Source organism: Meleagris gallopavo, chromosome 19, assembly GCF_905368555.1.
Source record: "Meleagris gallopavo chromosome 19, MGAL_WU_HG_1.1, whole genome shotgun sequence".
Classification (NCBI taxonomy): domain Eukaryota; kingdom Metazoa; phylum Chordata; class Aves; order Galliformes; family Phasianidae; genus Meleagris; species Meleagris gallopavo.
Genome location: NC_139422.1, coordinates 7636996 through 7664373, shown reverse-complemented (window position 1 = coordinate 7664373; position 27378 = coordinate 7636996). Strand labels below are relative to the sequence as shown.

Genomic DNA, 27378 nt, shown 5'->3' with positions numbered 1-27378 from the left:
CGTTGCGGCGCCCCCTTGCGGCTGGAGGACTAAAGCAAGAACCACAGGGAGGAGTGAAATGTGAAAGTGCTCCAGAGCGCAAAATATTTTATTTAAGAATTTACAGTGTCAAATCTTACACTTAGGAAAGATAGCCGCTCCCAGCTCAAAGGAAGCCTTCTTGAATTAAGATGTCTGGCAGTCTCTACTGAAAGGAGAAAGCTAGAGGGAGCCCAGAGGCTTCAGCCATAGAAAAGTCACCGCGCTGTGCCCGGCCCCCCATGCAAAGGTTTGCAGATCCCCCCACCAGCATTTTGCATAACCCCTTTGGAACGGATGTAAGGCTATCGAGATCTCACGAACAGGAAAACAACCAGGGACCAACACAGGCAATTCCACATTCACATCGCTTCTACTCCTGGGCAGAGATTCAAGTAAAAAAAAAACAAACAAAACAAACCAACCAGTTTGGTGGCAAATTCTAAATAAAATATGGCCTAAGGATTTAATAAATATTTAAGGTTTATTTCTCTCTTTGCAGACGATTCAGATTCTTCAGTCGATATGAAAGTTGCATATCATAGGTTTCGAGGTTTCCTATATTAGACCTAAGGATTTTAAAGTCCAGCAGTAGAGGTCTAACCCACCTACATTTAGTACATCTGAAACTCAGCTGTAAGCTACTTAAGACCTTGGTTATTTTAGTAATGGAAATTCAAGAACAGTACTATGCTGATTCTGGCATTGAAGAGGAAGAGAAAGCGAGCTTCCCAGCTGTTACCACCTCAATGATGCAGTGCCAGAAGTTTGAGAGAAAGCAAGTAACCGTATTGCACTTCAGTAACACTCATCAAATAGTACAGCATCAGCTATTATACAGAGAGCTTCTTTCAGACTATACAATTTGCTTTACAAGTAGCCTAAACCACAAACTACATACATACTAGATAAGATCCAAATCAAATTAGTATTAGATTACAGTCACAGTTTTCATTCAATATAGGTCAATTTATTTGGATGAGCTGTGGCCCCCTCCCCCCCTCAGAAAACAAACTAGCATGAGGCATTTTGCAGATGAGCAACTTGAATTTCATACACTGATAAACCAAGTCCTGTTTTATAAGCATTACAATTGCATGGTCCTCTTAAGGCCACAGTGTCATGTTACAATGTGGACATGTTTTCCCCCCACAGGGAGGGGAGCATCCTTCAGAAATTAAAGAATCCCTGAAACTATATCTCTGAAAGTCCCACTAGAAGGTTTAAAATAATTTTAAAGAATAAATTGCCTGTGCAATTTATGAATAGTTTTTGTAACAGACAACAACTATTCCCTCTCTCGTGTCTATTCTTTATCACAGCGAAGCTATTTCTAGCCAGTTCTTTAAAAGGAAGAGTTACATATATTCCACGTTTGGTGATGATTTATGTAGATGAGGTGCAAGCTGGGAGACCCATGGGAAAAAAAAAATCATCCATCATTCAATTACTGTCATGTCACCTGCAGCTGGCTCTGATACCACGTGCCATAAGATTGAGCAGTTCTTCATATATCCAGGAGGTGAATGAGAACTCCAAACAAAGCCATCACAAACTACTTCAGTGTCGGATACTTTCTCTGCCCAATTCTTCCTGGCCTTGAACTTCCAGTGACTGCAGGAGACTGAAAAAAGATGATGCGAATAAAACCAATGTTGTGTAAAATATGCCATACTGGAGACAAAATACAGATGCTGTCAGTAAAGTTTTGATCCCAGAATTGTTATTTGAAGGGAGCTGACTGGTCTGCGTACACATTCTACATGCAGCAGCCCAGATTAAACAGTAAAAAAAAAAAAGCTATCCAAAAGAAGATGGAGTTTGTACTGATATTTAAGGCCACACCAAGTTGTTTAAGTGACCTCAGTCCGCATCTACCTTTAATAAACAAGGTTCAGCACAACTGATTTGCTCAGGCAGCATTTATTTGTTAGAACTCGATGGACTAATAAGTCTATGGTTTTGTTCAACATTTGAAAGTAACAAGAAGGCCTTTACTCACTTGTGCAAATTGAGAAGGATTGTAGAACTGTACTGCTCCTGCTGACGGTTCCCCAGAAGGTGGTACAGGGGCAGGCTAGAAAGGAGATTACACTGAAATTAGAAAACTGCAGAGCTTCACCGCCTCTCATACTTGGTTTGCTTAGTCACACAGAAAATATTCACAGTAATAATGCCAACAATATGAACGGAGCAGCATATTGTAACAACTGCAGCAAGTGCTGGTACAGCTTGTGTATCTTTAATGTTGTTTGCTTAATGTAGGAATAGGCAAAACAATGTCACATGCATAAACTGTAAATAGCTCTGAGAATCCACAGCATGCAAACCAAAACAAGACACCAGTGCAACTTCACTGAGTTAGTACCTCCTGCTTTTGTTAGTAGACCTAAGACTTGCCCCAAAATGAACACTCTACGTCAAGTTTTGCTTTACTAAGAAGTATCAGAAAGAGTTTGTGTCATTCCTTTTACAGCGAGCCCACAGTACTGAAACTTACAGCAGAGATGAAGCACTCATTTAATTCCTACAGGGGCTTTGGTAGACGAAAAAGGAACAGCATTACTACCAACTTGAGCCAAGCAGTTACAGAACGAGAAGGATTTGCTTCAAGGGGTCATTTAGGGAGGTGGTGTTTTGCTGCTATTATTAACTGATTGACTACTTTGGTATCCCAGGAAAGAGCTGATAAACATTATTAAGTGATTCTCTTAGGAACATGAACAAGAAGCATGCCCAGGTTACGTGCATTCTCATTAACACAAACGAGTGTTAAAAGGAACACTGCATCATTAGTCACTTTCACATTTACTGTTATTTCAGTGAAACGAGAGGGAAAAATGGCTAGAAGCAGCATTAGTACATGAGCAAATGCAAAATAAAGAGGGGAAAAGTAAATATGTTGACATAAATGAGAATAGCCAGCCACATGTACCTGATTAAAATGCTGGCTTACTTCACGTGATAATGAACTCATTGAACTAGAGCGCGAAAGCTACAAAACAGCAAGAACACACAAATACAAAAAAACACAAATAAAAAAGTCATGCATGTCACTGCCCCAAGCTTTCAGTTGTTTTATTTAATTATAAAAGTCTCACTCTGCCAAAGGTTAAACCAACTTCACGTTAAAAAAAAAATAAAAAATGTAAAGCCAGAAGTTAGTTTAAATCAAATGGACTTTTTAAAGCACAAAATTATACAGATATAGAAAACATTTAGTAGGAATAAAGGTAAGGTTACTCTGCCTGGCACACAGCAATCTGTTCTCATCTCTGTCTCTCACATTTAATATTAGTGAAATTATGTGCATGCACGAAGGCAAGAAGAGATCCTCAAGTGCTACTGATATTTCACTCTGAAAAGGTACTCAAGTTTACTTAGAACAGATCACACTACAGAAATACACCGAGGCTGAACTCCTCCTATGGATTTACGAGTCTTTTTTGTACAATTTTGGAGGCAGTCATATGATTTCAGCTTGGCTGGTCACCAGCCCCTCAATCAATCACATACTCATAGAACAGTACAAGTTGGAAGAGACCAAGATCTTCAGGTCCAACCTTTTATAGGTAAATAGAACCTACACGAGATTATCTACTATTCTATTCAACTGCTGCTTTAGCCAGCCTTGTAAGACCACTGCTGTTGAAATACACAGCTCAGTAGCTAATTGCACTGAGTCAACTCTTACCTCGCCTGGTTGGAAGCCGTCAGGGTTGGAAACAGGAAGTCCAGATCCAGGTGGGACCACTGCAGGGTTTAAATACTAAAGAAAAACAATGCACTATTTATTAATCTTCATTCCTCTAACTGATCACAATCCTATTTCACATTTTTACTATAATAATCCCAAAGCAAAGCAGCATTGCAATCCATTGAGTCAGATGGAATATGCAGCGTATGGCTACTTCCTGCATTCCTGCTCCATTTCCTGACACATACTGCACACACGGAACTTGCAGCTCTGCCAAGTTAGGAGATGCAAGTCTTCATGTACTCCCTACCTCCATTTTCACTTCCCTTATCCAATTCCTTAACTAAACGTAGCAAATGTTTGTGTATAACAACAACATGCTTTATTTATTCTGCAGCTAGGAAGCGTCTATTGGGAATCATGAATTATTTACACAAAGTTAGAATATCCTGCATATGCAATTCAATCTAACTCACCTCTTGATCAACAGCTGCAGATGGATCTGTGTTGGTTTGGTTTGCAGCTGGTGTTTGCTCTGCTGCACCACTCCCTTCCATTGGCTGAGGGTCCCCTGGAACTATGAAGTAAATGAGATTTAGTCAAACACACCAGCTCAGGGTGCCTGACTTCACAGAATGAGAAGCAGGGTCATAGGCAGAACTGAAATTCTACAATACCAATCTTCTACTAGAAAAAAAAAAAAAAAGAGGTAATTTTAAAGAGTATAGCATTCGTATTTTTAGATGCCTCAGTTTTGTTACAAGTCTGCAAGCAGGAGATGCATGCAATTCACAGAAATAGCCTTGGTGCAACACAGTATGTAGTGAACTTAGAAAAAAAGATCATAAATAATGAGAGCACTAGGTTTAGCAAAATAGGAACACTACACAGTTCAAATTTTCCTATTATGATGGCTTTAAAGAACTTTAAAAAGGCACAGAAAATCCTACTTTTTGGTGCCTTTTGGTAAACTCAAAGCAAATAAAAAACCACCTCTGACTGCAGAGTACAGACATAGGTCTAATTTGTTTTTCTGCAATCCCAGATCAACCTTTCTTTAAAAGTGTTCAACTCCACTAACTCCAATTTCTCTGTTAAATGTTCAGAGGCTACTTAACACACATTGGCAAAAGCGACTTCAAGAAAACCTCGTTGAGAACTGATCCACTCATGACATACCTGCGTTTGGAACAAACACATTTGCAGGAATTGGCATTGGTGCCAGTGGTGCAAATAGGTCTGATGGTGCAGGAACAGCACCACTGGACTTGGTTCCACCTGGATTCAGAACATCAACGTAACGGGCTCTGCTTCCTGCTAAGATAGAGGAATTCAGAAATAACAGAAATAAGCCTTGTGTAATTCATCCCTGTCTCTATTTTCAACTGCCTGCTGGTTAAACTGTCTTTCAAAATCAGCAAATAGCACTGCAGGGATACAAACAATATCCAAGCCACAGCGTTATTGTGACAGCAATCGCAAGGCAGAAGCCAGGCACAAGAGAAGCCAGCAAGAGCCAGAGCTGCATGACATCACTGAGTTGCCAGCTATCTTTTCTTGGAAGTTTATCTTCGTATTTTATGCAATACAAAGTTTGAAGTCTTCCATACTTCAACCAGTAAAACTGTCTGTTACCTGCTCTTCTAGAGAACATGTTGACAGGGGCACTAGGTGGGCCTCCAGGCCCAGATGGAGCAGCCTGAGGAACTTTAGGAAATCCTGTTGGAGGTGGTGGTGGAGGCTTATTCTGCAGAGAGAACAAAAAGAAAAAAACCTCAACCACATCATAGACTAATGGGAGTTTATAATAAATTCCATCCTAAACTCAGTTGTCATTTCTGGATCCATACAAGCATCTGAGGATACAAATGGTTTTCTAAGTATGTAGACTATACAAATACGTAACCTGTTTATTAGTTTCAAAACGTTGCACATTTTAACCTGAATTCAGTAAAATGCAGCTCATAAAAGCCAACAATAGGTGAAAGAAAACTGTAAGCCAGCTGTCAGCTTGGAGAAGCAAACAGTTCAGGTTTTTACCTCTTCTTCTGGTTCATCCAAATTAACCCAACGTTGCTTCTTCTCATCCCAAACAATCTACAAGGAAATCACAGTCAAAGATTAGGCCTTCCAACAAAGCTGGAATAAACATAATTTTACAAGTTTTATGCACGCTTCTTCACTTTATAAAACAAGTGTCAGCCGACAGCCAGGAAGCCATTTTGAACAAACTGCAATTCACAAAAGCTCTGTGACTTAAAGGCCTTACTGATTTGTTCTTGTCATCTGGAAGGTGAGCTTCATTCTTTCCTTTTCCCATCAGCCAGCGAAACCAGTTTGCACCAGTCTAAAATATAAATACACCTATTCAGATAGTTCTCCCAACACTGCCTGTACAGGGAATTTAAAAGACAATTTCATCTAGTAATTTGTTTTCTGTTAGGGACTTCAACTCTAACTTGAAAAAAAAAAAAACAAACAAAGTAAGGAAAGATGTCCTCAGCTAAACTAGACATAGGGAAGAAGGAATTCAGAAGTGATAAGCCAGAGATGACAACTACTGCTTCTAAATAGCAATCTGAGAAAACAGGAAAAAAGGATTGGTATAAGATGGAAAAAACAAACAAATACTGAGAACACAGAAGTGAATTCACTGTGGTGGTAGGAGTTGGATGAAAGAAACAGGTTTTATTTGTTTATAAATAAAGGGAAGTTGCTTTGAATTCATTCCCAGTGAAAACAAGCAGCTAGTATGCAATGCAGAAGTGCTTGTAAAGGTAGGCAGCGGTAGCACAAACTACAACGTGGGCATGATAACATCTAGAGGTTGCAATAGCCAAGACAAAAAACACCATCAGACAGTTTACTCAGCTGCTCTGAAATCCGTGCCCTGGCCTGAGACTGACCACATATTCCAAGAATCTCCTCTTACTACCTTCCTTATCAAGTGTACCTTTCTAGATGCTGGCTCTTTTTTCACTTCTTTTTTAGTCTCTTTCCCCACAGGAACAGGTGGAGAAGGAGGTGGCTGTTTTGCTGCAGAGTTAGATCTCTCTCGTCCCACAGAATGAGCAGAGGACTCTGAAGTTGTCCGGGATCTTTGTCCATAGCCCTGTAGTATAAATATACAGGAAAGCACAACGTTGTTCCTGCTGGAGTGAACAGAATAGTCCAGCTTGCTACACAAATTCTTTGTTTGAAAAGTTAGTAATAGGAGGACTTATAAATACATCAGTAAAAAGCACATACACATAAGATTATGAAATCAGCAGAACAAACACCCTAATCATGGCATACCATATATGCTGAAGACTGAGATGCAGATCTGGATCTTCGTTCTGGTGCCTGATTAGATATAAAGCCAGGACATGCTTAATAAGCAAGCAGCTAAGTATCTGACACAACATGCACTTTTCATTACAAATTCCCACAGCATTCAAAACATTCAAGCCGATTATTTGGATATTTCTATGCCTTCTGACATGCAGGAGGCACAGAAAAAGAGCTGAAGTCTGGCCAAGTAATTACACTGCCATTTAGCTAGTCCATTGAAAAGTTACAGCAGGTCACTGCTGGGCAGACAATCAGTCCACAAGAGGCAAGATACAGAACTGCTGCACCAGGTAGTGATTGATGTGCTTCCACCCCCACCTTCCTCACTTTCAACCCTTACATATAGCAACTCTCTAAAAGAAAAACAAACAAAAGAAAACCACACCAGTTTCTTTTGTAAGTATAGCTAAGGATCCTCCACAACCTTTATCAGTTGATTAATGTATCCCTATTAAAAATGCTTATATTAATTCATTCAAACAAGAAACCAAAGTAACTTCCAAGGAAATATCAACTTTAGAAATATGTAAGCAGTGAAAATACTATACATTTAGAAAGGCTTTTGGAATTTTGATAAACACTGGGCATATTTCCAGTCACGATTAAATGCTTTTAAAACTCATTCACAGAACTGTGACTGGTTGTCTCACTTGTACGCTTCAAGTTCTTCTTGAAGAATCGCTTTGGAGGTAGGAGAGGAAGACAGACCAGAGAAAAAGAAAAAACACAAACACTAAACTCTTCAGATAACAGCCTGGCACTCTCATCCAATTAAAAAAATTTTGTAGCAATTAAAAATGGCAGAGAGTTCCATAATAGTTCCTGATTCTTTATTTCACTGAAGGGGACAAAGAGCAAAGGAGAAAATAAAGCTTCAAAATCTAGATGAAGTGCAAGACAAATCCCCAATACATTCTGTGTTAGCAAAGACATGTAATGCAGCTGACTTTTGCTAGGAATGTATAAAATAAAAATACCATTCTTGCCATTCTGTTGTAGAAATCTTCCTCTCTCTGTTCAGGGAAGGAGTTTCGTGAAGGAGACTCCGAGGCAATTCTCTGCATTCCTTAAAAGCAAAATTAGACTGTTAGCTAGGGAGGGGGTGTAGAGTTCAACAAGATCCTACAAGCTGATGACCAGGACAGAAGCCCTGATGCTCCAAGTCACAGACCTTACAAACAGAACAGCCAACTGCACTGCACTCAGCAGTTCCATAAAACAGGCAATTTTCTGCATCATGCCTCAATTGCAATTCCAACCAGTTGCTGATTCCAACCTTCCCTTTAAGTTAAGTCCAACAAGCAGGATGAATACTAAAGCTTCCCACAGATATTTCTGTAATTTCACATTATCTTTTTAAACTTAATTACCCAAGACCTCTCTTACTATTTTATAAACGTTGAGATGCTCTGTATTAAACCCTAAGATATTTTATTCCCCTTAGAAAAAAAGGGAGGTATTTACAAAGATTCCAGACCTGTTTCCAGGTTCATCTGCTCTTCTTCCCGTGGTTCAGTTTCTTGTGGTGGCCCTCCTGGTGGTAGTGTTGACCCTAAATACAGTGGTGATGGCTCAGCTCCATACTGATTCGAAAATCCTGGAGGTGCAAAGCCAGGTCCTGGACCAAGAGGCTGAGAAGCCACAGGGTAGAAAGGGACACTTTGAACAGCTTCCTGGTCACTAGGTGGAATCCCAGCAGCTGACCCATCAAGTATAGCCTGAGGAGCTAAGGTACAAAAAAGTTAAGAATTACAACTAAACAGAACCTTTCAACCTGTGAATAAGATCATACAATGCAGAATTGAAGTCTCACTGTTTCTACAGTCCTTTTAAGGAGTTTCTCATATTAGAAACCCAAAATATCTATTTCACTCTTTGTCATGAAGAAGGATATAAGAACTAACCTGAAGGCATCAGCTGCACGCTTTGCATCTGTTGAGCCATGTTGGGCAATAAGGATGCTAACAATGCATTTTCAGCACCTGGGCCCACGTCGTGGCCAACTCCTGCTCCATCATATTGACTGGTATGGTCTAATTCAGAGCTTGGTGTGCTACATGGGTACTGCTGTGGCGTGGATCTGTCCGTGCTATAAGCTATTGCACCCTCCTGCACACACACACAAAAATAAGATCTTTTTAATTCTACCTGATGTTGAGTTCATAACCAAGGGAACATACAGCAAAGGAAAGCTTAAGAGTGAAAACAGTATAGTGTTGCTTTTAACTGTTTAGTCAAAAAAAAAAAAAACAGCTGTCATCTACTTGTAAATCAAGTTCAACCAAAGCACTTAGGTTTTTGTTTCTAACAGAAGCATAGTTAATTAGGTCAATTTTCATACTGCTAGTGGGTCTCCTTATATAAAGGTCTTCCACTTGGTTTAAATTTAGCTATACTAATACATAATAAACTTTTTTGTTCAGGTTTACTTTGTTTTTTTTAACCAATCTAATGAACTTTGCAATTTTCCTTGCACTACAGTACTAAAAAAGTCTATTTTATGTAACGTAGCTACCTTTTAAGGTAGTCTGTACTAAATCTTAAGGCACTAAAGTATATTAAATCCTCTTGGTTTCAGTTATAGTACTTGTATTTTACAACGTAATATTACACGAGGTCATCACACACAAACATCAAGTCTTTGTAGCTGTCAATACAAATCAAGTAACTTAAAATTGGTTTACGTTAATCCTTAGAAGGGAATATTTTGTGCTAGAAAGTACATTCTTGAAGTACCTTGATCTGTCCATCCACATGTCGAAGCCTTACTAACCACGAAGGTTCAACAAAGGATTCCTGGTCAGGTTTCTCTTTTATCTGGGGATCAAACAGGCGCAGCTGCGATGACATCTAGAAAAAGGAAGCACTGCAAAGTTAACCAGCCAACAAATGGTGACTTCACCCACAGCTTATCACCTACAATACAAAGCTTCTAATACAAAGTTGTTCCCTATGTTACCTGGATTAGCTGGCCAATAAGTACAGGTGAATAGTATTGTGGATCTTTAAGGACAGTTCTGGAAATCACTTCACAATAATGGAAAGCCTGAGCAGCAAGTCCCATTTCAGCTAGTCGGCAAGCATAGATGAATTTGAAAACCTATAGAATGCGAGCAAAATAAACTAAGTGGTCAGAACATTCTTGGAAGCATCAAATGGAACTGATACTAACTGATAAAACAGGGAAAGAGCCATCTTGCTCTCTTGTTCATGAATATTTCACATTGCAAGAGATAGAAAATATTTTGTACGTTGAATAAAGCATGTATGAGAGATTAACACATCACAAAAATCTGAGAAAATAAGAGATTGAACAGGTCTTCACCTGGAAGTTGGGCAAACAGCCAGGCTGAGTTCCTAGTGACTGTGCATATTCGTAGGCTTCCGTTCTTTGAATAGCTTCATTGGTGGCAAACTTCAAAAATGGCAAGCTATTGGGAACGGGAGAAGAAAAATATTACTTTACTTAAAGAATATAAACGTTATCAATGAGACAGATCTATTAGAGATATAGCCAGAAATATAGTTCCATTAGACACACAGTGCAAGTAACTTCAGCTCCTCAAACAGCAACAGGGCATCAGGCAGTTCTCAAAGCCAGCTGTTGCTAGATGTTGCTGAAGGGCACAGTGCAACTCCCTCTAGCCATTAACCTTTCTGTTTTGCATCAAAGAAGTTTTGTTTTAAGAAGGGAATCCAAACCTGTGATTTGATCCAATTAGGACAAGCTTTGTTGTCTTCCTCGTGTAAACTCCAAAACCAACTTGGGCCATAAGGTAACAAAAGTGAGCAGCATCCAGCAGGCCTTTAGAAGCTGCAGAAAAATAAGCAATAGAACTCAGAATATTCATGTCTTGATGGCATGTATTGAATAGCCATTGTATTCAAATAGCTTCACAAAACAGACAAGCCCATACAGAACTGTCACACTTGACATTTTACAAAGCAATTGTTTGTTAAGACAAAAAAAAGCTGAGTAATTAAATTTTTTCCAAAGGCTTTTCCTTCAGTCATCCTCATTTAATTCCTAAAGAGTTACCAAGAGTGTCTCCCATGGTAGCAATGGTCCTGGATTCCAAGTCCACGTTATTAGTCAAGTTGGATAACACCATTGCTAGATGTGGCCTCCAGTCTCCCCATTTCTCATCTCCACAGCACTAAAATCAGAAGAATTAATTAGAGAAATCAGCGGCAGGAGCTCTGCACATTTAAGTGTTCAAACCTAAAAAGGACTAAGAGAATTTATCTGACCTAGAGCAAGCACGTGGAAGGTTTGCTGTTATTAACTGTACTGTCATTGCAGTAGTTCTTGAAGACTCAATTGCAGCTCACACTGGAGCCTTACCGTGGACGCAGCTGGCATCCTTCCAGACATGAGCTGGTAAACAGTCTGCAGAGGGTCATTAATTGGGAGACTGTTGGCAAATCTAGAGAGACATTAAACAGAAAAACAAGAAATAAACACTTGGTAAGGAGTTAAACTGCACTGAACGTTCAGTCACTGTTAATCTTGCTCAGTGTAAGAAAAGGAAGTGCTGTTTGAAAATACTACACTGAATAAGCAATTGCCCAAAGGATAACAACCAAGAGAAAACCATTATCGATTACTTGGATCTGCCAATATGACATATATCAATTTCATGCCCATGGATGATAGGGTTCAAATATTAAAATATCAAATATCAAAATTAAACTTCTCAAGTTTAATTTTACAGCCTCCAGACCTCAGAAAAGTGAAAGTAACAGATTACATGCATCAACTGAATACACAGATAAAACTAAAGCATACATCTCGCACAAGCTAAATGGCTAACTCATGATTTTAACATCAAGATTTCTGAAGCACCAGATATCTCTTTGTCAGAACAGGTAACCACACCATACTAACAAACAACAAGCAAAGCTGTACCTGGTCATAACTCTTGCATGTGTTCTATTGTCCATCTTGCTGGCAAGTAGCAGAGCATGACCCCATAAGCCATGCTTCATGGCTGATTCCAAAGCATCCTAAGTTAATACAGAAATTAGTTTCCTGGTGATAGCTTAATATTTAACTTAATATTTAACTCAGATAATCGGTGATCATTTTACAGTAGTGTTCTGACTGAAGGAATGTTTCTTCAGGTCACACGCTAACACAAGAATATAATTTCATTTTATGAACGTATTTTTCCATCAGTGTGCTGCAGCATCATGAATTATTACATGCACTGCAAGCTGCAAAAACAGTTTTCACTGATGCTCAGAGCTTTCAGATTTTTTGAAAAATAAAACATTCACACAGCATTTGGAGTAACAGCATGAACACTCACCTTCTTACGTCCATAAAGCAGCAACTCTCTGAATCTCTCTGTTTCTTTCTCAAGGCTATCAATTGTGGTTATTAGACTATCAGTGAGAAACGAGAGCTGTGCTTCACCAGATTCCTCCTCTGCTTGTTCCAAAGCCTCATTAGTGAAATCAATTAAATTTGCTTCATTAGGGGACTTCCCAGGAAGCCATACTGTTTTATGGTCTCGGAGCAGAAGTTCAGCCAGGTCTGTTCCCACAACAGTCTATTGTGTGTGTCAGGGGGAAACAAACAAGAAGAACTGTTACTTCAACACTGCCTTTGTTTTGCTTGTCAATTCAGCAAGTGTCTATCAGAACCTTTGAGCACAAATGAGCAGTTTACCTGCTCCCATCAATCTATGGGCTATTCCAGAATAGGTGACTATGTATAAATACCATCTTTTACGTAAATACCACCTTTATGCATGAAGTATTTTAGGCTAGATAAAAACTCAAGCAGTGAGACATACCCCATTCTGCCTGCACAGCAGTACGATGAAGTCCCAGAGCAGACTGGCAGATTCTTTGTCAATTAAATTTTCATTTTTAAAACATTGTGTAGCTTTATTTTGTGCAAAATTAATAACATCCACTTTATGGGTGTCATCTCTGGAAAAAAAGAAATGAGACAGAAGTAAAACATTCATGTCGCTATTGTGACTAGTATGAGGAACAAATTAATTTTTTTTTTTTTTTTTACAAGTGAAAAACAACAAATATTTTGAGTTAATTTAAACCTTGCAACTTACAATTGTAGGACAATAAAATATTAGATGAGGAAATGGAATCTAAAAAGTTTTTTGAGATCTGTTAGGACATACTTAGCAAGAGGACCAGGAAAAGCTCTCATCTCTTCTTGCTCTGGAGAATGTTGCAACATAGTCTGAAACACAAACACAAAGCACAAGACTTGTTAAAAGTTACCACTTACAGCTACAGATCAAACAACAGAAAGATAACATGCACTGATATATTAAAAAAACACAATCTGTAGACCACAGTTCCCTTCCCTCCCCCTCTCCCCCCAAAAAGAAAGGCCAATATTCCATTGCCCATTTTTTTCTTTAAAGGTTACCTCCATGCTGTGTATTTCAACCAGGGCTGGCTGTCCTTCCGAAGGCAGGTTTGGCAGTACTTTTATTAAGAAGCCCCCAGGACCAAACCTGGCACACAGATGAGGCACCGAAAATTTCTCAGGCGTTAATGGCCTTAAGGGCACTGAAGGAGGGAGAAAAGATAAAACAAGAAAAAAATTGATGATCTGACGTGCAACTGAAGTAAAAAATAAAAAAAAACAAAAACAAATTCACTTTGACTAAACATTAAAACAAATGAATTGATCTAAAGATCTTCTGAAAATTAAAGAACTCTAAGATTCACTTATTGCTTCAACTCAGGACCTGTCTTAGACGTGTCTGTGAGATCTCTGTACAAATGTATGACATCAAAATAAAGGCTACTCTGGAAAACCTCTTCCACAGAAATGATTAAAATATAAAATACTGTGGATAAATCTGAAGTTTAACTTAAATTTTAATCATCCCTTGAAAGCACAAGCAATGAAGTTTAAAAACACGTCTAAATAATGTTTACAGACGTAAGAAAGATTTAATCACCATCTAATTACTGCCATCTAACTACTGCCCTTCCATGAAAATAAGTTATCTTCATGCTAAGAACAGAGCAATTTTGTTCAGGTGTGCACACACAGCAGGTAGCAATATTTTCCTGCTAACTGACTCAACAAACATAGGAAAATGGTATAATACACTACAAACATGAACAAAAGCACAAACCACCACCAGTAGGCAGCCTCACAAGCACAGTCCCTTCCCTCCTCCCTCCCCAGTGGTGCCAATACCTTGATCAACAGCTGACCATCCAGTTTCAGTCGAGTAGCCATAATCTGTAAAAGGCTGTTGTCCATCAAAGTTAGGAGCGTATCCACCATATGGGTAATCTGTGTGCAGTGACACTGCCTGTGCAGCAGTTTCATATGCATTAGCCGTTAAATCGTGGTTACTTCTATACAGCTGGCTCTAAATAGATCACATTAGTAGCTGTTAGCAGCAAAGTTACACAAAGCAAGCAATCCTGCAAGTGTGGGTCCAGGCAGCAAGCATTCCCTCCCACCCAGCACCCACTTCAGTTCTTCAGAAGGCTCTTTAAACAGGCTTACTACATCACTTCATTTGGTAACACTACCCTGCATATCACCTGGTGCAACAGGCTATAGAAGATAGCATCTGTTAGTGTTCTCCCTCCCTCACTGTTTTTACTACTATTTGTTCTGTGGGGAGTGAACTGAACATACTTGAACATGACCATCTGCATGTTTGTGTCAGTAGTCCCATTATGGCATTACTTCCAGGCCCAGGCGTTGCTGGATCAACCACTATGGATCAGAATCAGTGTAACTCCTTGACAGAAAATCTCACCTGATTCAATGTGATGGGTATCTAAATGGCACTCAGTGCCTAAAAATTAACGCCTAGATGATCATCAACACCACTTCCAATGCTACTAAAACAACTGGAATTCAGACAGGAGAACAACCTAACACAAGAAACATGATGCAACAACACATGATCTGCTAGTAAAGACTCTACTACAACAAGGTCCTGAATATTCCTTCTGTTTTTCAGGTATTTGTATTTATAGCATAAGTAGATGAGCAATCAGCTAGATTTGGTTTTGATTTTAAAGTCAAGATAATGTGATACAAATGCTGAGTTAGACTTTTAACAGATCACATGCTTGCAATGAGAAAAGTGACGTAACACAAAGCCAGACATTATCAACTACAGCCAAGCACAGTGAGGGCAAAGTTCTCACAAAGAGCGAACGCATGCATGGCAACTTGCACAGCTGAGTACTGATTTTGGTTAAAGTTCTCCTGCCAGCTGTGCTAAACACCAAGTTCAAAACTGTATCACAGAACAGCCTTCACTTACAGAACGCAATCCTTCCAAGATTAAAAAAAAGGAATATTTACTTATCCCTAACTTCTTACCCACTCCTAAGAGAAAGACCCAGCAAAGCTGAAATACTGCTGCGACCCTTTGAAACTCACTTGTTGGGAACGAGAGCTGAAGCTGCTCCGGTGGCTGTGCACACTGTGGGAGCTCCTCAGGCTGTGACCAGAATGCTCACTGTGAACACTGCGCCTATCAAACTCGTCACCATAAGGATCTCTGTGAGGCTCAGTTTCATCATCAAAGCTTCCAGTAAAACGAGGATCGTATCTCCAACGATCCTCATATCGGTCATGTCTAAAGAACAGCAAAAAAAGTAAACATACCCGCCCATATCCCAAAGGAAAGTGACTCCACTGTATACCTATCAAGAAGGAAACCGTACCTAACTTCGGAAGGGCTTTTACATTACTTCCTAGATTTAGGTATTTATTACAGTAAACAAGCAGAGACTGCTTAAAGAACTTCATCTAGAATACTCAAAATCAAGACCAATGTCGTTTTCCAAGGCTGTTCTAGGAAAAGAAAGAATGCTTATCTTATCTGGGGGGAAAAAAAAAAAACAAAAAAACACCAAACCATATTTGCCTTAAATCTTTGAGGCTGATATGACAGCTCATCTGTTGTTCCTAATTTATTTACGTTAAAGCAAAACAGCTAACAAGAATAACTATGAGATGCATAATACTACACTGTGTGCCTCCATTCACATATAAGTGGTAGCTCTCCAAACAATTAGCACTTAGGCCCTTCTCTGCCCTAGTTCTGGAAAAAGCACAGAGAGAACACAGATTGAATGGACAGACCTGTTGCTGTATGGATATGCTTCTCTCTTCTGGTAAGGGTTGTGTTCACCATCATACAAATACCTCTGGTCATAACTTCTAGGATCTCTGTATCTGGGGTCGTAAGCTGATGAGTAACGTTCCCAACGACTTGGATCTTTGGAAGATAAAAAGAAATGGTTTAGATACTGGAAGTCATTACCTACAACTTATCTTTCCCTTCTCTGCTGATTTGGACAGAAAGATGTGGTTATTATAGTTAGCCAGGTATTCTTGAGAGGACGGTGCTTACCACCAGATTTTTTTTAACAGCTTTCAAATTTAACCACAGCATGATAATATCTCAGCAAATAGGAACAGAATATTTGCTACTAGTCTTCAGTGAGCCTCAGCATATGGACAGATGTTGCTTATAATCCTTACTGGCACCATATAAGCAATTGCCTTCAGAATACCAACACCACAAGGGCCCTGTGAGCGTTCAGGTAACTATGCACAAAACCAACTTCAATTTCTGTTCACACTCCACCTAAGTTTTGCTCTAGAACACTGCCTGCAGGTTAAACACCAAGGATGAGTGTCAGCAAATGGCAGGTCTGCAAAGCACTGAAGAAAAACAATTTTACACTTAGAGTATGACTCTTAATGAAAAGAGAGAGATAAGTCTGAGATGGAAGAAAAATCTTTGTTTTCTATTAATACTTCTGCTGAATAAAAAAAGTACAGGAAAGATGGCATGGTGTTAAGTACTAAAGCAGGCCCAAAGACCAACTTCTAACAACTGTAGCTATTCTGATTGTGGAAAGGATATAAACTTCTTTTTATTATGACAAAAAAAAAAAACAACCCAAAAAACAACAATAATTCTCCAAACTTAAAATTCATTTTCTCCATAAATTTCTTTCTGTAGCAAAAGAGAGTTCATGTTGACACCTTACCTCCATAATCATACGTGCTCGGGTAATAGCCTGGATAATAATCAGCCCATCCAGTTTTTGCATAATAATCTTCAGGATATCCTTGTCTGAAAGAAAGTTCACAGGCATGAAAAGTCATTATTCCTCTTTTAAGTTCTTCTGAAGTCCTCAGAAGATAAGAACTACAGAGCTACTGGTTGAGCAAACGAAGACAAAAACCACAAGAACCTGACTAAAAACACACAACAGATCACTGAATATGCATTACAAATACTGTAGTTATCTTTAGTACGTCATACCACTTCTGATGGAAAATGAAAAGGGTGGCCATTAAAAGCTTTTACTGTATGCCATTTGTGAGACACTATCCCACAACTCTTGAAACAAAGCCAGCAGAACAACGTTAGATAAAAACACAGAAGTGCAGTGTGTGCAGGTATGTTTGTACACATGCAGATACACATTCATGTACAGATGCACGTATGTGAAAACATGTACGTGTGGATATAAACACTCACATGTGTACACACTCACAAAGACTCCTCTGTATACACAGATATATCTGTATCTATGCACAGGAAGGAAAGGGATCTGAGAACAGTGTGCAATGACAGGAACTTTCACACTCTTCTACAACACTCTATTCATAGCACAGTGCAAGCTCTCAAGTGGCCAAACAAGTCCTCACCAGAAAAACCTGTGGGAAGCTTGCTAGCACAGCACAGATCTTTGCAGAGGAGTTTTGATCTTATCAGATCAGGTTTATCCACACAACCAATCTTCTCAGCCCTCCTCAGAAAGATGTTATTCCCTTAACCTCACCAAACTGAATTTAAGACTCTGCTTCACCAATTCATTATGGAAATCAACGCATCACTGATATACTGCAGGAAATTCTCAGACACAACCTTTGTGTGACATGGACACTTTGTCTCTGCTGTCCTGCAGTGCTGTACTACAGCCTACATCCACGTGACATCACACCAACACTGACAGATAACAGGATTTCATCTGTCCAAAGCCCCCATGAAAATTTTAACCTCTTAAAAATAATACCCAAGAAGAGCACAAACCAGCAAGAGTGCTATCTCAGTGCTACTAGGTGTTATTCATTGCAAGAGATCACAGTGCACTTAGATTCAATTCAGACAACAGTAGAAGTTATCACACATGGTTATGCTTTTTTTTTTTATTATTATTATTTTCTATTTCTCAGAGCCAAAGCTTTCAATAATCTAACAATAAGTAGAATTTTGCTTTCAATTTGAAATCTGCCCCATGAGCGATCCACCAAAAACAACAGACAAATACTATGGAAGGTTTCATCATTTCCAGAACTTGTTCTCTGGGGATCTCTTGGAAACCTGCAAACCTACTCACTAGATAATACAGTAGTAATATTTTGTCATGAATTTGAAATTCACACAAATCACCTGTGCAACAGTGATCAAGACCCAGCAATCCCTGGGAGGTGATTTGCTGCTTTCTGAGAAATACTACAGATTTCATTTCTGCTTTTTACATAGTAATTGCAAGCAGCATTTAAACACTGCTTCTCTCTGAAAATTCTCACTTCATACAACTAAGCAGATTACAGCTCTCCTTTTTTCATGCCTGACCTCCATCGAAAGCTTGTCCACAAAGCTGGAACGATCACACAAATTAACCTGACACAACACCAGGTACGTTTTCCCTGGATTCATCCCTGTCTCAGCGAGCCACGTGTGCTGCTACGCCTATCAAGCAAAGCCCCACAAGTTTGCCAAAGTGCCAATTATGAACAGAACCAGAGAACCACTCTAAGTGCTAGCAAGAAAAATAACTGGCATTGATTAACAAACCCATGACCTACATACACTGCTCTTTCACAGCACAAGTGCACAGAGCTAACTTCAGCACTAAGTCTGCTGCAGTGACTTTCTGCCTGGCAGGAAAGCTAATAACCAGCTAGAGAGCCGAATGAAAGGAGTAGTGAGCTTCAGCAACAGAAAAGACAGCTGGAATCCTATCAGTACCTTTTCAGACGTGGCATTTGATACCATACTTTCCTATGGCAACACAGAATGAGTTTTTGAACTTCCTCGCTGCTGTAAAACTCTGAGGCATAATTACACTCAGTGCTTTAGAACATACCAGACCTTTATTCAGTGTAGGGATTGCATACCTAGAAGAGGGCCTATCAGAGCAGTGACTAGCTCTGGAACTAGGACGTTCAGGCTCAGAATACCGGTAACTCCCAGGCTCCATATAAGCAGTGCTGCTGCTGTCGTAGTACCTGTACCGTGGGTCATACTGTCCATAGCTATCCTCCTACAAAAGACATTGACACGTAAGGTAAGAGGCCTCCCAGCTTCAAGAATAATTGCCACAAACACCACAACTGTGATAGACAAAGAGATACAGACCAGTAGTTTACAGGATAGATTTTGGTATCCCTCGTGGCAAGGCATATCAAGTTCATTCATACCCAAAACTTAAGAAAGAAACATTACTTCTAGATTACTTCATCCACTATGATGGTCACTCTGCAAAACTGCCAATATCTGAGGCAGCAGATGAGAGCAATATCTGTTGCTCTCGTTGACAGTTGACATCTCTGCAATATTAGCAACTGCTTTAAGAATCTTTATAGTGTAAGTTTTATTACTGCCATTAAATTTTGCCTGTAGTTAAATCCTGACACGAATGCTACACTGAAGGTTTACCCCTATATAACTATTAAAGCTTCTAATTCAAAGATAAAAATGACTGATATCAAGGGGGGAAGAAAGGAGAAAACGAAAAATTACCAGGTAATACAGATGAGCTGCTGTTCTGGGATCTGGAGGAGGGTAAGGTGGTGGATACGGAGGCTGGTAAGCATCGTAAGGATGCCTGTAGTAGTAGTAAGGGTTCTGAGGTGGACCAAAGGCATCCTGAGGAGTCTGAGGCAGGGGAGGACGCTGCAGGTCTTGTTGTGCACTTGGCAGCACTGGCTGACTGGTGGTGGTAGGAGCTGCGGGAGCCACAGCACCTGCTGGCTGTCCAGAACCCGGCTGCTTATCAGGGCTTGGCAGCTGTGCTGAACTTGCCTCTTGGTTCCTCAGCTCCTGCTTCTCACACTGCTGGGACGTCTGCATGCCTTTCGTCCCTGCTGCAGTCTGGTAATTTGAAGAAGCTGAGGACTGCCCAGAAGACGCTGGCATCTGAGCTGCCTGCATTTGTGGTTGGGATGGCAATGCTCCCTGTACAGCTCTGTCTGGCACAGCCTGATGCTGTACATCTTTTGTCACCTGTTGATAGAAATGTTGTTTGTCACGCACCTCGGGACCCACTTGACCAGCACTGCCAACTGGCTGTTGAGGATACACTGGACCACCAGAAAGCAACTGATTATGCACTTGCACAGAATTACTTGCACTGCTTTTCTCCAACGTCCGTGACACTGTAAAATCAAGCACTCCAGCAGCTTCTTCTTTGCTACTTGAACGATTTACAGAATTTTTGGTCTGTACTACAGAATTAACAGGTGGAAGCAATGCACTTGTATTTCCACTGGGAAGATTCATCCCAGGAGAGATGGATGAATAAGCCCCTGACTTGCTAGCAAATTCAGGAGCAAAACCTTCAAAATTAACATTCTTTTGCCCTTCAGGAGCTAAATTAGATGGTGTTTTCATGAGCAAGTTTGCAGGCTGATTAGAAGCAATATCAGAGGAATTAACAGGGCCTTGTAATAAATTATGTTTTAACAGATTACTATTTGGAGGAGCATTAGCTAACAGAGATCCAACTTGCATCACAGGCAACAGTGCATTTTCCCCAGAGATGATTCCACCAGCATGTGATGTTTGGGGACCAACTGAAGGCTTGTCCCCAACCCTGGAATCCTTCATTGGCTGACTGTTCTCATTGCTGCTTAGCTGATTAGATAGAGAAATAGAAAAATTAATTGGCTGAGCCAAGTTATAACTTTGATTAGGCTGAGCAATTAGGATAGGCTGATTTTGCAAAGACTCTGTAGGTGGAGAAGACAACAAACTTGCATAACCAGAACTTGCCTGAGACTGAAGTGCCTCTTCTTCTCCCATTTTGGGAGGATTCTCAAGATTTTCAGATGATATATTTCCATCTTGGGAAGGCTGCACAGCAATACTCCCTGGTTTGGTTGGCTGCTGATTAGACAGGCCTTCTTCTGGTGGCTGAATTACTTCTACAGTTTGTTTGGCCGGTACGTAAACTGCAGGAGCAGCAGGAGCTAGAAGAACATTTCCTCCAAAATTAGGTAACTCATTGTGAGCCCACAAAGTCGTTGCTGGGCTATCACACTTCTTAATTGCTCCCTGAGCTCTTGTGGAAGACCTTCTCTCAGACAAAGATTGCATGTTTTCCGTAACAGGTCCAGAGTGCAATATATTTCCAGCTTCACCAGTGACTGCAAGAGGCAGAGGGTACACCTGAGGCATGAAAATAGTTTCTAGATTATCTGGTGGCTGTTCAAGATTGCCTGGTGATGCAGCAGGCATAGCTGTACGCTTCTTGGTGTTCTTCTGGTTTGGGTGGTTCTCCCTTAATTCAACCACCATTTTTGCTTGGTCAATCTCCGCAGGTTTTATACCAACTCCGTGGGACCTCACGGGCTCAAAAGAACTATTTGCACTTGTCTGAAATACTCCTGTGGGCTTAGGAGGACTCGGAGTTGGAGGCTGGGACAGGTTACCATGGTAGCTCTTGTTTGGATTTATCTCACTTGAATCATCTCCCAAAGGAGAAGAGTCTATCTGTTTAAAGAAGCGAGCAGAAGATTCCTCATCGGGCTTTCCACTTTCTTGCTGAATAAATGTACCAACCTGCTCTTGAGGTCTTGCTGAGCTAGAAGCACTCCTATGGCTAATGTTGCTATAGTTTGAAGACACACTATCTGGTCGTACAGGATGAGCTAATGAATCAGGTGCCTCCAGATTTGGTCCTCCTTCAGCATGGCTCACAACAGCGTTCTTTGGAAGCATCTGACCTGGTAAGGATCCATATCTGTACAGATCAGGATGAGCAGAAGGGGATGAAGCATTCATGTTACGTGGCTCGCTTGGCAGCACTTCTTGGTTCTGTATGCACTCCAGGTTCTCGACATTTTCATACTGTGACCCACCATTCCCAGGTGCATCACCCACCCCTGCTTTGCCATCACTAACAAACACTGATTGCTTAGCAGCCTGTGCCTCCTGCTGACTTAGAATTTTAGGAAAATACTGGACATCCATTCCTTTTTGTATCATCTCACTGGCTGAACCTGTACCCATCTGAGCCTGAGAGAGAACGTTAGCTGGAACCCGCTGAGGATGCACTGGCTGGTGATACAAGGGTGACGAATGTGGCTGACAAGCAAACTCAGTTTTCTCAACCATGTAATTTTTTTCAGATGAAAGTATTTCTTCATTTTCTGCCTCATCCCCTTTGAAAAACATGGAAAGACTTCCTGAGTCTTGGTCTGTGGGAATAGGTCTATTTGATGTTACAGACATACCCGGAGACTGTTTCTGGAGGTTATTTTCCTGAGCTGTAGGAATAACAGAGCTAGAGTCTTGCAACGGTGGCTGTGGGTAGAACTGCTCCTGGTAAGGTTGATTTAACCAAGCATTTGTCATCTCCGTGTTCTGTCTAAAGACATTTCCAGGCTGGAAGCTGTTCACGTGATGACCACTATTTGCAGAGCCATTTTTCCCATTTTTTTCACAACCAACAGCTAAAGGCGCTTGCACAGCATTCTGTGGAACTCCTTGATGTACAGGACCATGCTGTACATTAGTCTGCGGCGGAGGATGAGAAGTGCTAACAGAAGACTGGGAAATGTTATGAATGTCAGTCTGAGAATGTGGTTCAGGATAGGGCACAAAATTTCGAACTGGAGACTGCAGGTTACCTTGAACAGGTCTCCACTGAGACACAGGCTGCTGAGGAGCTGGAGGGAAGAGCGCTGTTGCAGCAGGTCCAGAAGAAACGTCGCTTGGATCTCTGCTAACATCTTGCCTACCTCCAGGACTGTTTGACATAGACACCACTCCAGGATGCACGCTGAAAGAATTTTCAAGCGCTGTTCCTGCATTATAATGCGATGGTACCGCAGACCCATGGAGTCCGAGATCTGCATTTGGATGCACCTCTGTAGTGCTATTTGTGACATATCCTGGGGACGGCGCAGGAATCGGAACATTAGAAAACGTACTGCTATTTACTCCTGGCTGAGATACAGAAGCTGACAGAGAAGGATGCAGTCCATGAGGATTGTCCCCTGCGTGTGACGGCGAAGCATGCACAACGGCCGGCTGCGGAAACACCGCTGGGGAAGAACTTTGCATAACCGACGCATTGCCCTTGGATGGATTATCTAAAGGGGTACCCTGTGGAGTCTGTCTGCCAAAGGCAAAAGGGTCTGTCACAGGCTGCATGGGGGCAGCTGTTGCATTTGCTCGTTTACTGAGCGACGCGCTTCTCCAGTACGTGTTCCGAGCAATGCCTGCAGGAGGTGGAGCTGCTGCTCCTGCTGGAACAGTCTGCGGAGGCTGCTGCATGGTGGCCTTCCAGCAGGGTCAGATGCCAGATGAAAAACAAGTAGTGGATGCTGGAGACAAATTCCTTCTTCCACTCTGTTTGGACAAAAACATGACAAGTCATTTTCCTTTCCTGCAATATATGTACCACTTCAGCAACTTTTATCTTAGAAAGAAAACAAACAAAAGATGTCTCTGCTCTCTAGAACATAAGAGATTCACACCCAGCATTGTAATTCTAAATCCAAGTACCGTATTAATGAAGCTTAATGCTGAGTGAAACACCAAACACTGAAAAGGCAAAATGAAGCGACAGTCAGAATGCAACAGAACCTGCAAGCACCACAGTAGGCTGAACGTAATTAAAATGCATTGAGAAAATGTCACTGTTAGAAACAATGCTTCCTAATCTCTGCTGCATTGTTTCCCAACGTGAATGGATCTTTTTACAGGTTATGAGAGAAGCACTCAAGAAGGAGCTCATCAAATGTTGCTCACTTGAACAGAACGTGTCCCATTTTTGTTTAAATAAATAAAATATCGTTCAGGACAGTGGTAGCATTTACTTTGAGAAAGAAAACTGCTTTCACCAGAAATATTCTCTCACATAGACGAATGCTGCAATGCAATCAACTCCCACCCACATCTACTAATTAATCGATGCTCTCACTTTAACCTTAGCAGGACTTTGGCACAGCATCACAGAGCGACAGTCACACTGCAGGACAGGTACAGAAGTATTCCAGCTCTGCCAGCAAGAACTTCACAGAATCACAGAATGGTTTGGGTGGGGAGGGATCTTAAAGCCCAGCCGGCCCCTGCCATGAACTGGCTGCTCCCCAGCAGATCAGGCAGCCCAGGGCCCCAGCCCAGCTTTGGCACCTCCAGGGATGGCTGGTGAGGAACTCGTATCGAAAAGTCACAGTTGTATAATTTTAACAGCAGTAGAAAAGTTTAAATGCAAATAATAATAATAATAATAATAATAATAATAATAATTCTGGTTTAGCAAAAAGACACGTGGAGTGAACACTGCTGATCTACATGTGTTCCGTAGGTTTATAATGAAAATTTGTTACGAAAAAAGCATGCTGTACAGACTGTATCAGAGTCAGTACAGCTTACCCTGGGGAACATCTCTCCTACTCATCACCAAAGAACCCAACACTCCAGTGTATAATCTAGGCTTCTCTTCCGAAGGGCCAAGAACACCAATCAGCAGAGACTGGGTCTCTCCATCTCTTCTCATTATCCACACTTTTCCTAGACCTGTTTGACTGCTTCAAACCCTAAGCTTAGATCTTGTTATTAACAGAAAAACTATTTGTTTGAAGTAATCAAGCACAAAAGCAAATTGTTTCATAACTCAGATACCCAACTCCAAATTTCTGATGTGGGCTTCATTCCTTCCTGTCCTACCAGATGTACACACACACAAAACCCTAATACTTTTCCCACTCTTGTAACAACCTGTACTAGTAATTAGCTAATTAAAGTCAGTGTGAGTTTTCTTTCTCAGCACTGCTTTAGAAACCCCATAACAAGATTCCTATCACTGCATTACAGAGGTTCAACACGAGGGCACCAGATTCCTTGCAGAAGAAAAGTTAATATTAACAGACTGCACACAGTAGTAAAAGCGTGCAATATCTGAAGAATTAAGTCCAAATAAAACCAGCGTGCCCGTGGCAGTTTAGTTCAAACAGAAGATAGCAGCTCAGAGATACCAATCCTCCCTGCCTCCAATCCAGAGAAATGCTTGTAAGAAATTTCTAAGTAACTACACAACCAAAGATCCAACTCTTTGCCTTATCTAGTTCAGTAATTCTGCACTTTCTGATGGTTTATTAATGGATAATAGACCAGACTGATAAACGTTAATCACCAGCAACAACAACTGCAGAAGATGTTTCCAGATATGCCAAGAAAACATTACCAAAAAGAAAGAAAATGACCAGAACTACTGTCTGGACAAGGCTATCGTTAAACTCATCTAATATGCCTACACTCACTACTTCAAAGTCCTCTGTGAAGTTCTATTGATACTAAGAAATAACTTGGGGGAAATTAATTTAATCCCATTCCCAATGCTAGATAAACTGCTCTCAAACATAAATCTGCCCACAAAGCAGGTTACTGAGCACCTTTATGACCAGTATTTGGGCCACTGGTTTTTCAATTCTTCCCAATGCAAACAGCTGTGTACAAGCAGAAGCAGACTGGGGACGTTCTGCCTTAACACCGCTCACTGCTTCCTGCCTGCCTCATAAGTGGCAACTACGGCTGTGCTGGGAGAAGAACCCTTCGGGGACCAGAAGCACAAAGCTCAATGAGATCGACTGGTGGTAACAAAAAATAAAAGCGTTCATTATTCCACCACCAGACGTCCAGCAGATCCCTGCATCTTCAGGCAGCCGCCCGACTGGGCCAGCACCAGCTGTACTCCAGCAAAGCAGACACACCTGACCCCTCACACGGGCGACAAACAAACAACAGCACAGAATCTGCCCCCGTCTGAAGTTCTGCTGGGTGCCGGCCCAGGCGGGGCCCCTTCTGTAAGACGGCCACGACAACGCACATCCGTACAGCCCTGCCCCGCGATCCGCCCCGCTCAGCTCCAGGCCCCACGTTACACATTCGGCCCGTCCGGGATTCCCGGCCCCACCGCCGCCTCCCTGCGAGGCACGGAGCGCTCCCGGGCCCGATGCCGGCATTTCGGGCCCAGCGCTCTCCGCCCAGCCCTCCCGCCCCGCGCCGCCCTCCCCACAGCCGATTCCCGCCGTACCTGGCGCCCGCCGCCGGCCGATCCCCTCAGCGCCGAGCGCCGCCCCCCCTCGCGGTCGCAGCGCCGTGCCCCCCCGCCGCCGCCATCTTGGCACATCCGGCCTCAGTTCCGCCGCCGACCGCCGACGTGTCACGGCGCGCGCGCGATGACGTCACGGCGCGTGCAGGGCCGGCGCCGCGCGCTTGGCCGAGTTCTTTTCTCTGCCCTTCTTCCTTCCTCGTTCCTTTAAGGGCGAAAAGGGGGACGGCAGAATGCCGGCGGGTTAAAGGCAAAAACAAACAAACAAAAAAACAACCAGCCGAAAGGCGGAAGCGGCTCTGACAGCGCCCGCCCCTCGATGCCGTGGCCTGGCGCAGGCGCAGTGCGGTTGCGGCCTCAGGAGGCCCAGGTTCGAGCCCCGCCGTGCGGCCGGGGGTTCGAATCCCGCTTCCGGTGGCTGCCGACTCGAGCGCTCGTCAGCTTTCCTCCGCCTTGCTGTGCTGCCCCAGCGCCCCTTCTTCACCCCGGGGTTCGCTGTAGGCGGTCCTGGTGATTCCCGGCTTCTTGAGGAAGCCTCCCCCCGGCACTCCCATCTTCTCCATCGGGGGGTGCAATGGCGAAGATGGCCGCCAGGGCGGGACAGAGCACCGCGCTCCTGCCTGGGCCCAGCGGGCTGGAGGCTGTTGGTCCTTCCCGTCTCCGAAGTCCCGGCCTCTCAGGGCTGGTTTGTGAGGGAGCTTCATCGCGTGGTTTTCATCAGGCAGGGAGCGCAGAAGTTGGCAGGTGCCGCAGCTCAGGCTGCGCACATCGATCCCTCTGCGATGTATTCAGACGGTAGCGTCACGTCAAACAGCTCTGCAGGTCTGAAGGTGCCGCTCCGTCCTGCTTTGTGTTCCAGGGGCCGTCCCATGGGAACGCAGAGCTTTTAGGGAGGCTCGTTGTTCTGACGGGGAGCAGAGTCTCCCATCTGCCAGAGTTTGCACACAGCTCTGTTCTGTGCTGTCACAGAACAACAGGAGGGGAAAACACGA

General features: G+C 42.1%; 1 protein-coding gene across 9 annotated transcripts; it reads right to left on the bottom strand.

Moving 5' to 3' along the window:
• Positions 1 to 59: 59 nt before the first annotated feature.
• SEC16A (SEC16 homolog A, endoplasmic reticulum export factor) lies at positions 60 to 26716 on the bottom strand. Of its 9 annotated transcripts, XM_085239498.1 has the most exons (33): positions 26369 to 26711; positions 21097 to 23679; positions 19846 to 20328; positions 19221 to 19366; positions 17078 to 17163; positions 16161 to 16296; positions 15453 to 15651; positions 14241 to 14418; positions 13455 to 13597; positions 13201 to 13262; positions 12850 to 12988; positions 12361 to 12603; positions 11958 to 12055; positions 11394 to 11475; positions 11088 to 11205; positions 10751 to 10862; positions 10374 to 10479; positions 10008 to 10148; positions 9785 to 9898; positions 8953 to 9157; positions 8526 to 8774; positions 8026 to 8114; positions 7013 to 7060; positions 6669 to 6827; positions 5985 to 6062; positions 5756 to 5812; positions 5351 to 5462; positions 4895 to 5032; positions 4192 to 4292; positions 3713 to 3787; positions 2954 to 3013; positions 2021 to 2095; positions 60 to 1642 (listed from the first exon to the last, which is right to left on the bottom strand). In XM_085239498.1, the coding sequence occupies exons 2-33, from the start codon at positions 23602 to 23604 to the stop codon at positions 1574 to 1576; spliced, it is 6609 nt and encodes a 2202-aa protein (XP_085095624.1). In that variant the 5' UTR covers positions 23605 to 23679; positions 26369 to 26711; the 3' UTR covers positions 60 to 1573. The 9 variants fall into 9 exon arrangements, with proteins under 9 accessions (XP_085095624.1, XP_085095617.1, XP_085095618.1 ...); XM_085239491.1 differs by having other exon boundaries at positions 4895 to 5029; positions 19846 to 23679; positions 26369 to 26716; XM_085239492.1 differs by having other exon boundaries at positions 8035 to 8114; positions 19846 to 23679; positions 26369 to 26716.
• Positions 26717 to 27378: the final 662 nt, after the last annotated feature.